Below are 16587 nucleotides of genomic sequence, written 5' to 3' on the forward strand. Positions count from 1 at the left end.
TCAAAGGTTCTCGCAAATAGATATATAAGTATCTTGAACTTCCCACTGCTTGAATTCATGTTCAATAGTGTTTAAATCTATAAGCTTCTCCGCGCGCAATGAATATGAATGCTTGTCAGTTGTCGGCTGTCATGGTCCTGCTTGGACTCACAGTGTCAGCCACGCTTGCACCGAGAGCTTGCGTGCCGTTCACATCAGCTCTCACAGGAGAAAAGCTCTGTTGCGATGAATCAACTCATTCTCTCTTCTTGATTGACAAACTACTCAACATCGGCATTTGCTGCGCCTTGGGTGAGGTTCTCAACGGCCTTACTTGTGTGCCGACATCACCACCACCGACCAACGCGACTATTTGTTCTGGCAAGCCTGTGTGTCCGGTAAAGACAGGGGGCGACCTTGGAATCAAATACGGTCATTGTTACGTGCTGCAGTCGGTAAGCGGCTTGTATCTGGGACACGATTACGCAACAAAGTACGAGATCAACGGTGAAAACCCAGGTGTGGTCTTCAAGGTTTGTGCGGACACGAACAAAACCTGCAGTACCTCTGCCGACAAGGTAGTCGCCATTAGCAACACCTGGTGGATGCAGGACCAAATGGGTAATCCCGCCGGCACAGGATTTGGTTGGCTCGGAGGAAGCGGTGATCTTTCCGTTCAAGATAACGCTACAACTGCGTTGGTCGTTGCTGGCTCGTCGATCTGTTTTGGCGGTCTCTGCGCCATCTGTATTGCTTTCCCCCCGGGAGGAGCTCATGCTCCATGTCCTCTGAGTCCTGGACAATCCCATCTGGGAATTGCGAACAACCCCAATAGCTGTCAGCCTTTCTTTTGGCAGGAAGTTGCTTGTAGATCCGAAAAATAAGGCTACACAAGCGAATGGATATTCGGCGCGGTTTCAAGTGTTATCCTCCCAGATTCAACTGTAGCTTGTCATTGTTTATGAGTACTAAGTTACTATTCCTAGAGCCTGTTTTCTCTAGTCGTAGAGCCGTTCTACTTTTTTCTAGGTCCGCGCCCCGCCCCCATGCCGCGCCAGCCATTTTTGGTGCGCAAGCATGGGACGAGACCGGCGCGCCGCAACGCATGCCGACATCTCAATTGAACCATATCGTCACAACGCAGCGCCCGCGCCCGCGCGCCGGCAGGGCTCAATTCACCAAAAAAATGCATTTCCGCTGTTTCCTCGCGATATCATGACATCGGAGACTCGTTTTCCGGGCCGGGCCGGGCGCCCGCGCGTGCCAGGTGCCGTCGCTGCTGTCGCTGCCGTCGCTGCTGTCGCTGCCGTCGCTGTTGTCGCTGTTGTCGCTGTTGTCGCTGTTGTCGCTGTTGTCGCTGCCGTCGCTGTTGTCGCTGCTGTCGCCGCTGTCGCTGCTGTCGCCGCGGCCGCTGCGGGCACTATTGATGCCGTCTCCGTCGTCGCTTATTGCCTGCCGTCAGGCCTGCCGTGAGGCCACGATACAGGCATTTGATAACGTCTTGCGGGAGGCGTTAGCTATGGTATTGAATTGAAGCTTGCGGGCGGGCTACTTGGTGGCGGATTAAGTTGTCGTCGCGAGCTAGCCCGGGCTGGGAACGGTAGTTGGGTATGGCGGCACGCCTAATCCTACTGCCCTCCGGAGTTATGTATGGCGGGCTGCACGGCATGAGATTAGCTAGAGAAAGAGTCAAGGAGGAGACGGCTCTACCCACTAGAGAAAACCGGCTCTACGACTAGTACTACTCTTGTTTATTATTTCGCTTTTCCTTTATCATACGTCTACTGATAATGCTTTCAGTCCGTTCTTGCCAGCTCATACTCTCATGTAGTAATGCGATATGTTCTCAATACTCTTGAGACGATGAGGTGGACTTAGAATTAACGATATAAAAGACGAAAATGCTCATATAACATCGAGAACATGACATTTGCCTAGAAACATCGAGCCGTTGGAACAACGATTGCCATAGCTGAAGGGGGCTGATTGTAAGATCTCAATTCAGTTGTGTCGTCAAGACGCATGTCATCAATGCGCTCTTTCTTGAAAAAGATTTGCGTTATGGCCGCACCGGTCCTCACTGATAGCTAGATAAGAGTGCAATGATTCTATTAAGAAGGCCTGAAAGTAGGGTCTTGTTTCTACCAAGACTGAAGCCTCCTGAAGGCACCGCGATTCCTGGGGCACTACGTTTCCTGAGGTCCTGCGTTTCCTGAGGCACTGCGTACCTGAGGGCACTGCAGTGAGGTAAGGTTAGCGGTATCGCCACCACCGCACTTAATGATCATTCCAAAGACACTGCATTTCCTGAGGCACCGCGTTTCCTGCGGCACTGCGTTCCTGAGGGCACTGAGGTCACTGCAATAAGGTTAGGTCAGCGGTATCGCCACCACCGCACTTGATGAACATTCCGAAGATATTTACACTTCTCAGTTAAATTTCTCCAGATAAGCTAAAACTCATGTAAAAGAGAGACGTGACGCGTCATAATCGCATACTTATGTTGGTAATATGGGTATCATTTGAAAGCCTAGTCCATACCCTTTCAAACATAAAGTATTACGTTCTAGATTATATAAGAATTGATCAGCCATTGAGGAGTATCAAGGGTAATAGAGAAGGTTTAAAGCTTACGCCACCCCCGCACCTACCCTTATAACTTAAATGTCTACACTTTCAAGCCAAAAAGGGTAAAGGGAAGAAACCTAATCAATAATATCGAGATTTTCAAGGCCGGAATCTCAGCTTTTTGGACTGGGCCCTCCGGACTCTAGGAGGTCACTAAGTCCTTGCTTGATGATCTATAAGAGAACGAGGTTTCTCCCTTAGGGACTGAGGAGAAGTAGGCACTTTCAATTCGACGCTTTTCGCTATACTTGAGTCAATAACAATACCATCTTCGCGAGTATACGAACTATGGCCCACGAAATCAGCCAAGCTTATTACGGCGCGGCCCCTTATCCAGCACGTGGAGGCCTACGGGCTTTACTCTTGCTCGTCGTCCTGCTATGTTATTATTGTAACGCCGGAATTTTATCAGGCGTTCCTAGCAGGCACGACGAGCTATCCGGCCAAAACTCAGCCACGAATTTGACACGCCGGGAAGAGTGCCCAGTTCAAGCCTGCGACGTGTTCAATCCCTGCCCCTCCGGGTGCTCATGCTACAATAGAAACACAGGAGGTGGAACCTGCGTGCCGGAGTGCGGCGGACCGTGCGGCCTACTCAAACTGTGTCCGAAAGAATGTCCAATTTGTTCCGGCAGAAAGTGCCACCGGGCTGGAGAGTGTTCTAGCCCCTGCCAAATAGATGCCGAGTGCGAGGACCCTGAATGCAAGCTATGCGCTAAGACTCTAGATGGCACAAGCGAATGTAGGTCAGATGATGGCTGTGGTACAGCATGTAAAACGGATGAGGATTGTCAATTCTTCGGATGTGAGTACTGTGAGTCAGAGCCACTCGGGAATTTAGTCTGTAGGCATCCTCCTGCAACATAAGCCTGGCTTCTAGTATATAGGGAGTAAGGGAAACTAGTATAATAAATAATATTAAAAGAATTATATCTAATAGGATATTATATTAGAAAGCCTTACTGCCGGATTGCGGCGTCCTGTGAGGAATGCTTATTATGCACAAAGGAGTATAGTAAGAGCTGGCTCATACTATAGCCATCGAGGAGGGCAACCCCCTTATGGGTGAGAATCATCCCTAAAAGCTGCTATCCCCAAGGTGTATTAGCTGCCTAAGGCTATTCTACTACCACTAGCGCGACTATGATCGTACTATAACAGCGCTCAAGGAGGCGTTATTATCTTAGCCAAGTACTATTCCATGTAAAAAAAGATATATATCGCAGTATATCAAGAGTTTCATACTTCAATATTTCGGCAGTGGTTGCCGAACCTATAGAGAATCCTGATCAGTCCCCCTGTAAACCACCCTTATGTATATTGCAGCCAAATCGAGACCAGTCTCATGACCTCCCCTTCTTCGACTTTTTCGACCACGGAAGGCTGAAGCTAGAGAAGGACGTGTGTACCTTCCTCACACGGAATAGATAGTAAAGTAGAACAGCAACGAAGATGTCGAAGACAATGTAAGCCATGAAAATGCCCCAGTTTCGCCAGCGGTCGTCCCAGTAGATCCGTGAAGCCGCCAGGAGTTGATCGGCATTCGTGACGGGGCAGTACATGCACTGCTCCGTTGCCGTAGGGTTCATTAGCTGTCCGGGAGCCCGCCCCTGCAAAGGCATGAGGTATTGGGCGCACGTATTCCCCGGGGGTGGGTTGAAAATGCTCAGTTCGGACTGGGAGCAGGTGATTTGTCTTCCGTGAAGCTCCGTCGCGACGATGCCACCAATCCAATACGTGAACGGGCTGACGCGGTACATGAACTTCCAAAAACCGGGGAGGGCGTCGACCGTCTGGAGCACGCCAGAGAAGATAATAGACATGATGGTGAGGACCGTGACGACGGACGATGCGGTGTGGGCGTCTGGCATCACGACGATTGTCATGTCGGCAAAGGCCGAGGCGTAGACCAGGAGCTGAAGGATGTACAGGAGAACAAGACCTTGGCGCTGTGACGATTGAATGCCGACGACTGGGTAGTAGAAACAGGCGTAGATGAGGACACCCGCAACGAGCTGCCACGGAATCTCAACGAGGATGTTGGCAATGAGGAAGGCCTTCCACGAATAGGCTTTGCTTGGCCGTTCGCGAACCTCGTAGAGCGATCGTTGGGTGAGAAACAGCGGTTGTATCTAATTAAATATGTCAGATGAGCACACAGGCAGTAGTTTCAATGTAAAAAAAACGTACCTGTTGCACGAGCGTGGTAAAGATGGTGGTGACCATGAATACGGAGAAGATGACGTTTTGCGTGCCGGCTTCGGTGCTGTCGACGTTGAAAAAGGTAAATCCGATGAACAAGCCGGAGAATATGGCGAGGGCAAACTTGGCGAAGATGTAGCTGGGCATCCTCCAATATTGCTGGAAGACGCGGTGCGTCACCACGACGACCTGGGTCGTAAAAGGCATGGCAAACTCGGCGTGCTCGCGGCTATCCTCGTGCGAGGCTGTGGCACCAGTGGTACCAGTGGCACCGCTGCTCCGGTGGCTCAGCTTCTCGTTGTGGATCCGATCAAGCTCGTCGTGGACGCCTTGCGCTTCGTCGCTATAGTTCCACACCTTGTCCCAAGGTTCGCCGTCGCTGTTGGTGCCGTTGTTGACGATCTCGAGCATGTACTCGGCCGGGTTCTCCTCGTCGCCACACTTGCGCGCGCCTCTAGCCGAAAAGTAGTCGAGAAGCGTCCGCGAGTTGTCGCCAATGTCACCAAAGTAGACCGTCTTGCCGCCCTTGGCGAGGAAGAGCAGGCGGTCGAACTGCTGGAAGAGGATCGCGCTCGGCTGATGGACGGTGCAGAGAATGGCCTGGCCCGAGTTGGCGAGCTTGCGGAGGAACGCGCAGATGGCCCAGGAGCTCTGGGAGTCGAGGCCGCTCGTCGGCTCGTCGAGGAACAGAAGCAGCTTGGGCTTGGCGGCCAGCTCGACGCCGATGGTGAGGAGCTTGCGCTGCTCGACGTTGAGACCTTCGCCGGGGACGCCGACGATGGCGTTGGCAAAGTCTTCCATGTTGAGCATCTTGATGACTTCCTCGACGAAGTCGTACTTTTCCTTCTTGCTCACGGACTTGGGCTGACGAAGCATGGCGCTGAAGCGGAGGCTTTCGCGCACGGTCGCCGTCTCGAGATGTAGATCTGTGGAGGTCAGTTCAGTTTTTCTTTCCGGCTCCTTGGAGCAATCGCATTGAGTGAGTGAGGCGCTTGCATCTTACCTTGCTGCTGCACGTATCCCGTCTTGCGCTGGAAGGACGCATCCCTTGGTTCACCGTTGACCAGCATGTCGCCGGTGATGACGCCCATCGTTGTTCGCTCAGCGAGCACATCCAGCAGAGTCGTCTTTCCCGCGCCTGACACGCCCATCAGCGCAGTCAGGGTTCCAGGCTTGACCCATCCAGAGACATGGTCGAGAAGCCTGCGAGGCTGGCCTTTGATCTCGATGTCGTAGACCACATTGCGCCAAGTGAAAATATCTTTCTGCGGCTCCAGGCCCTTGACGTCCGAGACGCCCTCGTCTGCCTTCTTGGCCTCCTCCGCAGGGACACCCTTGTTTTGCACAACATTTCCCTTACCCGTGAGCAGGTACTGCGGGACATGGCCGCGCTGGAAGACGAGCGTCTCCGCGGTGCTGGTGGTTGAGGAGTTGATCTCGACGACAAAGAAGTACATGAGCATGAAGAAGATGAGGAAGCCGCAGAGAATACCGAAGTTGCGCCAGACGTGCGAGTAATAGTACTCGTAGTTTTGTCCGATAAAAGCGTCTCCGCTGACAGTAAATTGCCCGGGAACAGCGCCGACGGCATTGCATACCCAATAATCTCCGAGAGGGGGCGAGTATGGGGGAACGATGGCTGAGCAGGTAAAATCTTGGTTGTGGAACTCGTTGGCGACGAGGATCTCGAAGGCGTAGAAGATGGGGTTGATCCATCGAATCCACGCGAACCTGTTTATTAGGAAAGCAGTCAGTTGCGGGGCGTCTTTGGGGGGTCACGTCACGGTTGGGATCGTTTGGGTTGGGCTTGCGCTGTGTACTCACCAAGGGTGCATGTCTGGTACTCGAATGACGAAGCCAGTGTAGATGACGAGGGCGAGGACCAAGACTCCAGACAAGGCCATTGCCTGCGAAATCGTCCTTGTCGCGGCAGCCATGGTCCTGAATATGGCGCTCATGACGAAGACGGTCATGTAGGAAATGAGGAAATAGAGGAAGAACGGGCCGGCTTCTCGTCGAAGCCCTGACATGAAGTACAGTATTACGTTGAAGACGACGGCTGTGCAGAACTTGACGGGTATGTCCGCCAAGATGCCGGCTGCTGCCTCCCACGCGGGATGGTAAAAGGCGTACGAAGCTTGCTTCTCGACTATGGGGCGCTGCTCGTACAGGCCACTGATTTCCGAGATTGCCGTCAGGGCGTTGAGAAGAATCGCCATGAACAAGACGGATCCTTTGGAGTAGAAGCCGACAGTCGCGTTGGGGGTGCCGAAGAAGATGGAGCCGATGACGAGAGACATGAACAGGAGCGACAGGATCTGCGTGAGGGTGGCAGATATGTCGTTCCAGATGCGCTGGTACGCGCGCTTGCTCAGGAGGCGCATCTGCATCCAGGTGCTGATGATGTAGGGGGACTTGGGTCGGACATGCTTGGCCTGGCGGTAATTCTTTTGCTCGCGGAACTGGGCCACGCTCTCGTGCTGCTGCTCGTGCAGGTAGAGCTTGTCGTAGTCGTCCATCTCCGACTTCATGGCCTGGTACTCGGGCGACTGGCGCCAGCATCGCTCAAACTCCTCCGGCGTGCGCGGGACCTTGGTCTCCCAGCCCTCGCGCGCCTGTCTCTCCTGCGGGTTCGTGACTGAGGTGAGGAAATCGCCCGTGGTCTGCCGTTGGGGACAGTGCCAGCCCTGCTTCTCGAAGTAGCGCTTCGCCTGGCTAGCCGGGCCGAAGTAAATCTGCCGGCCCTCGTAGAGGACCGTGGCCTTGTCGAAGAGGTCGTAGATGGACTGGCTGGCCTGATAGATGGCGACGCAGTTGGTCTGGTCGCCAACGTCGCAGATGAGGCGCAGAGACTGCACGAACTTGAAGGCCGTCGCCGAGTCGAGCCCTCGCGTGCTGTTGTCCCAGCAGGCGAACGGGCTGCCAGCCAGGACCATCTCGGCGAGACTCACACGCTTGCGCTCGCCGCCAGACACGCCGCGGATGAAGTCGTTGCCGACCTTGGTGTTGTACGTGTGACTCAAGCCGATGGCGGCCATGACGACCTGTGCGATGTAGCGGCAGTACTCGGCGCGGGACATGCCTTGGATGCGGTGGGAGGGGGTCCGGACCGAGGCGGCAAACTCGAGCGTCTGCCCGACGGTGAGGTGCGGGAAGTGCTTGTCGACTTCCTGATTGTAGACGGTCTCGCCCTTGAACTCGCGCTGCATCTGCTTGAGCGGGATGCCGTTGTAGTGGATGACCGACTTGGAGCCGAGCTCGAGCCCTTCGAGCTCGCCGCAGAGAGTCTTGAGCAGGGTGCTGCAGCCGGATCCGGGACGGCCCAGCACGACGAGAAGCTCGCCGCTCTTGACGGCGCCCTCGAAGCCATGCAGGATCTGCTTGGGCTCCTTCTTGCCGAAGCTGAAGAGCTCCCCCAGCCTCGCCGGGGCCAGCAGGTAGGAGCCGACCGTCTGCTGGAGCTGCAGCGCCGAGCCGGAGCCGAAGACGTCGAGGTTCCGAAAAGCGACGCCGGTGCGCCGAGCCTCGACTCCCTCCGCCTGGAGCTGGTCGACGAAGCGACGGAGCCACTTGGAGATGTCAAAGCTGCTGTGTTCGGGGTCCAGTGAGGACTCGTACGCCTCCGTTCCTGTGAGTACCTGCGTCAAGCGAGGTTGGTCGCCACCGCCAATGCTAGACCGTCTGCGCGACAGGGCGGTGGCGATTCGGACCAGCTCGTCCCTATCCTGATTCTCAATCATTCGTGCGCTTTCCAAGCGATGGAGCGGCTGAAATGTCCGCTCGTCGTTGGACGAGTATGAGGACGAGCTGGGCTCATGAGCCGCTGATGCATCCGTCTCGATCGAGGTTTCATGTTGGGGTTGCGGCGCGCTGGCGCTCGCAATGGGTTGCCCGCCGTGGGTGTTGTCGTGCTCGCCGACCAGGTCAATGGCATCTTGGCCGCCGCCGCCGGCCGCCGGCTGCTTCTCAGGACTGGACATGGTGGTTTGTGATGGCCCTTTCCAGAGAGAAAAATCTCCCATACAACGGCCTTGTCTCGTCCAGCACACATACGAAAGTACAGACAGCACCAAACTCCCCTGGGCGCGGGAGCAGGAGACCTCAATTTAATATGAGCAAGAGGTACGAGAACTGGATTCATCCACAGGATGCCTAGCTCCAACCTTGTTTGTCCCATTCTGACGGCATTGGGCCAGTCCCCAGTCGAGCCCTACGGTACGGCGTCCCTGATGGGGTGGAGTTTGACAGGCCGGACTTGATGGGACCCCGGGGACTCCGGAAGCGGCGTCATTGCCCAGCCCAGTCAGTCAGTCCCTTTCAGCCCAGCAGCGCAGCTCCAGCGCGCGTGCAGTCAAAATTTTGGGCCAAAGCTGATTTCATGCACACAGCCCCCTTTCTGCCTCCAGTCGCCTTGGTCGTCCTCCGTCTGGAGGGTATGATGATGGGCATGGCTGGCATGGATAACAAACGGCCAGGGGCGAGGTCACTTGGGTATGTACGTACCATTGTCGAGTCCTTCTGGCATGTGATTGTCTCATTACGATTCACGAACGGGCAAGCAATCACTCACCCTTGCCGCCTGGCTGCTGGAGCTTGTGCGGGACTCGGATCCGCGTTCCCACTTTTTGGCGTCTTGGTGTGCTCGGGAACTGGGACCGAGCTAGCGAAACCTTGCAGTGCCGCCGGGAGTCGGGCGAAACGGAGAATACGCAGTTACCGACTGGCCGGCACTTTGTATTTTCAGCAGGTGCGTGGCCGGCGGCGGGGAGAGCCAGCCACGAGTGTGGCTTGAAGAAGCGCGGTTGTTGATGAATCGTTGGCCGTCGCGCGGCAGAGTCTGGGCTGAAAATCGCAGTACGTAGTTTGTATCAAGATAAAGAGTCCCATGGTTCCGATTTAATGACGACAACGGACCTTGCTTGCGATGATATTGCGTCTGTTTTGATGTGGCTTACCTGGTACGTTGAGCAAGCAAGGTCGCAACGGTGATGGTCTTGAGTGCGCCATAACGCCAACTCGCTACCCCTACGGTATATTTGGTAGCTCAGCTTGCCGTAGCTCCAAACTCTATAACGCGTGACCTTGGCCAACGCACGCAGCCATCGTCTGTGGTGCGCTGTCACTGTCAGAGCCAGAGCCACAACTCAATTCAATAATCGCCAACGCCCAACAAGGCATCTTCAAAAACGGCCATGGCCTTGTGCTTTTGGAAAGGCCGTTACTGCCGGGTAGGGAGAGTCGTCGCGTGGCCCAAAAAAAAAAAGCCGTCTGCGAGCAAACCCACGCGCGTCCATCGCCACCTTTTTTTTCTTGGCTTCTTCGCTTGTCCAGGCGCGGCGGATCCCTGCAATCCCCCGTTGCCGGCGTCGGGAATTGGTCTGGCGCCGACTGTCACGTCACTGCTGTCAGAGAGGCACATGTACTAACGTTACCTCCTAGTCAATTAAGCCTGCTGGTGGCTCCACGCACACCACCGTCGCCTTGACTGAACTCTCCGCCGCGCCCCGTCCCATGCACATTGATGATGAACCGCCTTTCATTGACTTTTTGCTCTAGTTATTACTGTACCTACCCACTATAGTAACTCCCGCCGCCGCTTTCCCGCTACACCGGGCGCAAGACCCCCGAGCTTCCTCCCGAGATGGCCCCGGTCCCTCCTCCTCCTCGGGGTACAAACACGGACCCTGAGCAACATAGACCGTGCCGGGCCTGCAACCACCCCCGACCCCCGAATGGCTCCCGGGCCTCTGTTATTACCAGCCTCGGCAGCATGGCCGATGCGGGCCGCGCAGGATGCGTCACATGCTCCGTCCTCTCCTGCGGACTGGCCCGTGTCCTGGCTCATCAGGATGGAGCTGATTTGCCGGCGGCGGCGGCGGCACCCCTGAAGGAAGGTGATGATCTGCTACGTATCGACTTCAACGCGGTGGCCTCTGGCCCGAGCTTGGGCATGTTTGTTTTCTCACGCGGGCTGCCTATCTCTGTTTTCGCCCCGCCCGGATCTTCAAGTGAGATAAGACCCCTTGAACAACCCCTTAGTATCAGGACGTACATAGTCCGTCGCCCGGGCATTTTGATTGCTGCGGGCCCCGGACTTTTGCGTGCCGCCGTCAGCCATTCAACTTGTTCATGATGGCCGCCGCCGCCGTCTGGTGACGATGCGCCCAGTCGTCGGGAAGCCCGAACCCAGCTAACAACAACTCTGCACTACTGCTTTTCGTAGACTCCTCTTGGCTCGCGAGCACGTTTCCCGATGTGTCGGTCGGGTTTGACGTCCCAGCCGGCACCGCCACCGACGCGAGCTTGGCATGGGCGCGCAAGTGCCTGTCGCGGTGCCTCGAGTCCCATGCGACATGCCGCCGCTCCCGTCTCCCGGCGCCAGGCGGCCGGGCGCAACGCATGCTCGATATCGGCACCCGGGACGGCGACCCGGTGCGCCTTGTAGAGCAAAGCGACGACGGCGACGACGACGATGAGGGGGCGCACTACCCCGAGTACGTTTGTCTCAGCCACCGCTGGGGCAGCAGCCGCGCCGCCGTCCTGCAGACCGTCTCTTCCAACCTGAGCCAACACTCCAAAGGAATCCCTTGGTCGGCGTTGCCTCAGACATATCGCGAAACCATACTATTCGTGCGAAGGCTGGGCGTCAGGCGCCTCTGGATTGATAGCCTGTGCATCGTCCAAGATGATGCGCATGATTGGAGGCAGGAGTCAAGCAAGATGGGAACTATATTCAATCATGCCCTTGTGGTTGTTGCCGCATCGAGGTCCGCCGACGTCGAGGACGGCCTCTTTGCGGTCTGTGGCCCGCCGTTTGAAGCCCACCACCTGAAGCTTCCGCTCGCCGAGGACGCCACCGAAGCAATCTGCTTCCGGCGCTCCCTCGCCCATATTCCGGGGTACATGGACCAGAGACTCGGCGCGAGGCCCGATCTTCCAACGCTCACCCGCGGGTGGATATTCCAAGAACGCTTCCTGTCGCCGCGCGTCCTGCACTTTGGGCCGCAAGAGCTCTTCTGGGAGTGCCTCGAGGCCAGCTACTGTCAATGCACGTGTGGAGACGCTTCGCATGGGACACCGGCTTCCCACAACGAAGCTGGAGTTGATCATATATCGCGCCCCAAGACCTTTTTCAGTCGTGACCATTGGCTGACACTCAGCGACACGGAGCTGGACCGATGTTGGCATCGGCTGGTCGAGGAGTATTCTACGCTGGACCTCACGTTTGACAGAGACATATTCCCGGCCATTTCGGGCTTGGCCAAGCACTTCCAAAGCGTCGTACAGTCGGAGTACCTAGCCGGCCTGTGGAAGAAGACGCTCGTCGGCGACCTCCTGTGGCACGTAGAGGGCTTTGTTGTTGGCGCGGGCAGCGACGATGGCGCCCCGGCGCAACGCCCGGCTCCATGGCGAGCCCCCTCATGGTCTTGGGGCGCCGTCAAGGGCGCCGTCAAATTCGCCGACGCGGCTGCCGGCATAGTGCCTCTCTGTGAGGTATTGGAAGCCAGTTGTGCGAGCGCAGGCGTGGACAAGACGGGTGAGCTGCTGGACGGCCACCTCAAGCTGCGTGGCAGACTGGCAGCGACAAGAGTCCGCTATGAGGAAGATGGGGACAACAGCACCGCGGTGAGGCCATGGCAGCTTCTCCGGCTCGATATTGTTGAATCCGCCGTCAATACCACCTGGGCAGACTATGATGTTCGCGCGGGGCACGATGCTATCCCACACGGCTCGGAGGTGTTTTGCCTGGCGCTGGGCGAGTCGCCCGTTTCCGGTGCCATATACCTCATGATATTGACAGCCGCAAGTCTCGCTGTGACATGCGAGTCACTCACGTTGAAGCGCATCGGCCTCGTGCAGCTGTCCAAGCCACCATCGCAGGCCGGCGTGAGTGCTGATCTTTGGCTGCAACGCTTGGGGTTTCCCGAAGAAGTCATGACCATCAAACTAGTGTGAGGCCATGCAGACGGAACGGTGCACTCCCTTGTTATGGGTCACGGGGGCCAGACAGTTTAGAGCCGAGACGTCAACGACCTGTAATCGCCGCCATGTCGCTCTACGTCGCCCACATGGATCCTCGCTGGTCAAACTGGGGCATATACTCCGCCAGCCCAGCGCCCGGGTCGGCTGGTCCCACGAATGGCACGGGAGCTGCCTGGAACGGTGCCATGGCCGACGCGCCGTTGAAGTCGAAGAAGGCCCCCGTTCCGTTCCTGTGATCTGCCGGCTCTTCGTACGGATCGAGCAAGGGCGGAAGGCTCATGTACACTTGCAAATCGTCGAAGCTCATGGGAAGCTGGAATGGCTCCGGCATGGGCATGTTCCGGATGGCATCGGCTTGGTCTTGCGGGTTGTCTGCTGCTCTGTACGCCGGCTCTGCGATGGCTGATGATTCCATTGCAGGCGTCGGCATGGGCTGGTGCACCTCCGTGTACTCCTCGTCGGCAGCACAACTCCTGTCGGCGCAGTCCGCTCCGCTGGACCGGCTTGCTCGGATCTCTTTGCGTGCCATGCGGTAGATGGCCAGTGGGTTCAAGACGTACTCTGGCGTAAGAGGACAGGGACTGCCTGGACGGGACGGCCTGGCGTGCCATGGATCGTTAGCAACGAGTTCCGCGCATGCGATGTCTTCTGACCAGGGTAGCTTACGCATTTCCGGAAGCATTGAAGCGTGCTTCGGGGTCAGCCATCGACAGCTCGAAGCCCGCCGACTTGGCCAATGCAAGCGCCGCGGTGTGCTGATGCACGGGTAACACCACGTCAGTGAGACGTCCTTAAGCAACGATAGACAGATGACGTACCAAGGGCTTCGCCAAAGCGAGCAACGGGGTCATCCTGTGCAGGGCCTCAAAGTTGACACTAAGCGCGGCGTTTACCTCGGATGCGAAGCCGTAGTGGTCATGTCGCGTGCCAGATCCCAAGTGGTTCTTCGCGTAGTGAATCTGGACTCTCGATACGTCATGTGCCACGACACAAAGCCAAGTGTCCGCAAAGGCCTCGGTGCCATGATGGAGAGCTTCTTGGAGGACCGAGGAGACGGCCATGCAGTGGTCGAAGCAAGCGTCCTGCACCTGCTGCACAAACTCGTGCTGTTCCGCGGGGAACGCGATGGGCGCGCGGATCCGAAAGAGCTCGGCCATGCCGATCCTCGTCAGGTCGCACATGGACTGGTGATATGTGATGTGCAAGAGTATGAGCGCGCCGTGCTGGCCCGAGACCTTGCGTTTCTGCACCGCCGAGCGACTGAACTTGAGGCTCTCTGGCAGGGAGCTGTACCACGCCTGACACTCTGCCCTCAGGGTTGAGTATTCCGACTGGTCTACCCATGGCGGTTGCGACTCGTCCAAGTGCTTGACGACCCTAATAAAAGACAGTCAACGGAGTGTCGAGCGACCGTGGTACTCCAATTTGACATCGGTGGCAGCACCCCTCGCCAGACAGACGTACCGTAAGATCCTCTTGCGGAGGCCCACCATCACAACAAAATGCGCTTCAAGGTCCAGCTCGCCAGACCTGGTCGTCCTAAAGCTACCGCCTGACGGCAACTGTGGGAGGAGCGTCGCCCTGGGCGTCTCGAGGACGAAGTCGCTTTCGGGCGCGGGCAGCTGGATGTTGATGTTCTTGTCGTCGAGCATCGTCAGCTCGTCCACGCCGCTCCCCACCCACGAATCCATGACATAGACGCTCCACATGACGCGCCTGCACGACTCATACAGCGAGGGCATGACCTTGGCCGGGCTGACGCGGGCGTGGACGACTTGCTGCTCGACGTTGAGCTGGAGCCCCTGCGCGAAGCGGACTGCGAGCCCGGTGATCATGAATGCGGCGGCGTAGTTGCCGATGCGAAGCTCGTGTTCGTGTAAGAGGACGGCGGCCTAGAGCAACGACGGTCAGTGAGACTGAGTGCTTGGAGCCGGACGGATAGTGTCCGTGTGTCGTATATTAGTATAACGTTACCATGACTGTGTCTGTAGACGGGCGGTTGATGCTTGCAAAGAGCAGTTGCTGGGCTCTGCGTGCCCATTGACAGCCTGCGCGCAAGGCGAGCCCCTCGCCTGCCCCCTCCGACGACGATGTCGCAGACGAGGCTGCAAAGAACCTGCCACATCATTGGTAACTGATACATCATTGGCAATAATACATGGATGGGGCTCGACGTACTTGGCACCCAGCGCGCAGACAGCCAAGAGGACGACGTTGCTGTTGCGGCCAGCCTCGCTCTGGTCCTCGATGAACTGCATAAACGACGGGCGATGTATGAAGCCGAAGGATCGAAGCGGATGGACCATTTTAAAGTACAGCTTCACAAGTCGGAGGACGTAGGGAAAGGCGGGGAGCTTGTGCGAAAAGAGCCTGTAGAAGGGGTCCGTCAAGTCAGACTGCTGCCCAGCTTGTGTCTGGATGCCGACTTGGGAGGAACTAGGCTCACGCACCATTCCATCTCTGGAGGGACGCTGCGACCAAGAACTTGTTGGCGCTGCTGCATCTCGGGCGGCGTTTGACGTCTGGCAACGGGTTGTTGACGCCTGCGCTCAAGTCCCCTCGTGCCCTGCTCATTGTCATCGTCGCTCTCCGAAGCACTCGATCCAGCCCCTCGATGGGCACGGGCACCACGAGCGCCATCCCGTGATGCCTCTGTCCCGCATGGCTCATCGTGGGAGCCGCCGGACTGCAGCCTTCGCGCGCGCTTCACCCACCGTGGCGCCGCCTTGTCGTCGTACTCGCACTTGCGGCTACGCTGGCGGCACCTCTGGCACGCGGGCTGCTCGCCCGAGCAGCGCACCTTGGCGACTCGACACGGACGACATGAGCGGAAAGCGCGGTGCCTGCGAAGCTTCTCCGCGGTGACGATGGCGTGTTCTGCGGCGGTGGTGGCTAGCGATGCCGGGCTGCTGCTTCCCTCTGGTGGCCGGAGGCAGGGTATCTGAAGCCGCTCGCAGTTGGCACAGCCGTTTGGCCGCTCGTCACATTTGACCTATACCGCTACTATGTGAGGATATACCCTTCATGCAAGTATATACATACTTGAAAGGAACCGGCTGCCCGTACCTTGCGCGCTCGACAAGTCCCGCATCCTGAGAAACGGAGCACCCCGGGGGTCGTCAGCAGTAATCACTAGACGGCGGCGCATAGTAGTGGTAGCGCAGTTTGCGCGAATGGAGTCCACTCTGGCATCATCAATCATACCTGTCCTGGACCGTTTCCCTCTCTCCGCGTTCCCCTCCAGGCTTGCCGGCGACTGCGGCTTCCTTTTGCTACCGTTCATCTTACACGGCTGGTCGTATCTTCAACGTACTGATGAAATGGGAGCCCCCCGAAAGTGTGTGGTCGGGGTTAGGCGCTGTCGGCTCGACAAGGCCGTACATGTACGGAGTGAGGAAGCCACCCAGGGGGGGAGGGCGGAGACGGACGACAGCAGCAGCGATGGACGGAGGGAGGTCTACTGGGGTGAGGACCAGCCGCCGTCAACTGGGAGCCCTACCTAGCACAGGGAGTTGTTACAAACCTTGGTCTCGGGTTCGTCTTGGATCGGAAAAAGTATCATTGTTGGCTGGAGCTGAATGCCTGGGGGGCGAGCCGACCGACGGGTCGAAACGCGACGGGGGCATCGATACTAATAGGCGACGGCGCCGACGACCTGCCCTCTGGAAATACTCGGCCCCTCGCCTAATCGTTGGCTAGCGAAGCCGATGGGCCCGAATTGTGGAGGGTTCCAGCCAAACAGATTTGGAGTTGATGGCGCCAACGACAAACGCCATTTCCCCAGACTCTGGGGAA

The 16587-nt window shown here is 57.2% G+C and overlaps 3 protein-coding genes across 3 annotated transcripts; 1 reads left to right on the top strand and 2 right to left on the bottom strand.

Annotated features, from left to right (window-relative positions):
* Nucleotides 1–3698: 3698 nt before the first annotated feature.
* JDV02_004592 (uncharacterized protein) lies at nt 3699–8879 on the bottom strand. Its single transcript, XM_047985822.1, has 4 exons — nt 6634–8879; nt 5813–6540; nt 4798–5735; nt 3699–4739 (listed from the first exon to the last, which is right to left on the bottom strand). The coding sequence occupies exons 1-4, from the start codon at nt 8829–8831 to the stop codon at nt 3951–3953; spliced, it is 4653 nt and encodes a 1550-aa protein (XP_047841799.1). The 5' UTR covers nt 8832–8879; the 3' UTR covers nt 3699–3950.
* Nucleotides 8880–10374: 1495 nt separating this feature from the next.
* JDV02_004593 (uncharacterized protein) lies at nt 10375–14020 on the top strand. The gene is made up of 2 exons (XM_047985823.1): nt 10375–10817; nt 11033–14020. Exons 1-2 carry the CDS (start codon nt 10451–10453, stop codon nt 12763–12765), a joined length of 2100 nt encoding a protein of 699 aa, XP_047841800.1. The 5' UTR covers nt 10375–10450; the 3' UTR covers nt 12766–14020.
* On the bottom strand, nt 11635–15295 carry JDV02_004594 (uncharacterized protein; the record flags this gene model as incomplete). The annotated part of the gene is made up of 7 exons (XM_047985824.1): nt 11635–13391; nt 13459–13547; nt 13611–14169; nt 14257–14684; nt 14767–14908; nt 14971–15162; nt 15243–15295. The coding sequence occupies 7 exons, from the start codon at nt 15293–15295 to the stop codon at nt 12866–12868; spliced, it is 1989 nt and encodes a 662-aa protein (XP_047841801.1). The 3' UTR covers nt 11635–12865.
* Between the last annotated feature and the right edge of the window lie 1292 nt (nt 15296–16587).

This window comes from Purpureocillium takamizusanense, chromosome 3 (assembly GCF_022605165.1).
Source record: "Purpureocillium takamizusanense chromosome 3, complete sequence".
NCBI classification, from domain to species: domain Eukaryota; kingdom Fungi; phylum Ascomycota; class Sordariomycetes; order Hypocreales; family Ophiocordycipitaceae; genus Purpureocillium; species Purpureocillium takamizusanense.

Bases quoted from the DNA above. Each gene is read 5' to 3' on its own strand.
- JDV02_004593 (XM_047985823.1), top strand. From the start codon at position 10,451: ATGGCCCCGGTCCCTCCTCCTCCTCGGGGTACAAACACGGACCCTGAG. The intron at 10,818-11,032 runs GTGAGATAAGAC...TGCTTTTCGTAG, and splicing joins CGCCCCGCCCGGATCTTCAA to ACTCCTCTTGGCTCGCGAGC.
- JDV02_004592 (XM_047985822.1), bottom strand. From the start codon at position 8,831: ATGGGAGATTTTTCTCTCTGGAAAGGGCCATCACAAACCACCATGTCC. The intron at 6,541-6,633 runs GTGAGTACACAG...CCTAATAAACAG, and splicing joins GTACCAGACATGCACCCTTG to GTTCGCGTGGATTCGATGGA. The intron at 5,736-5,812 runs GTAAGATGCAAG...TGACCTCCACAG, and splicing joins GGGATACGTGCAGCAGCAAG to ATCTACATCTCGAGACGGCG.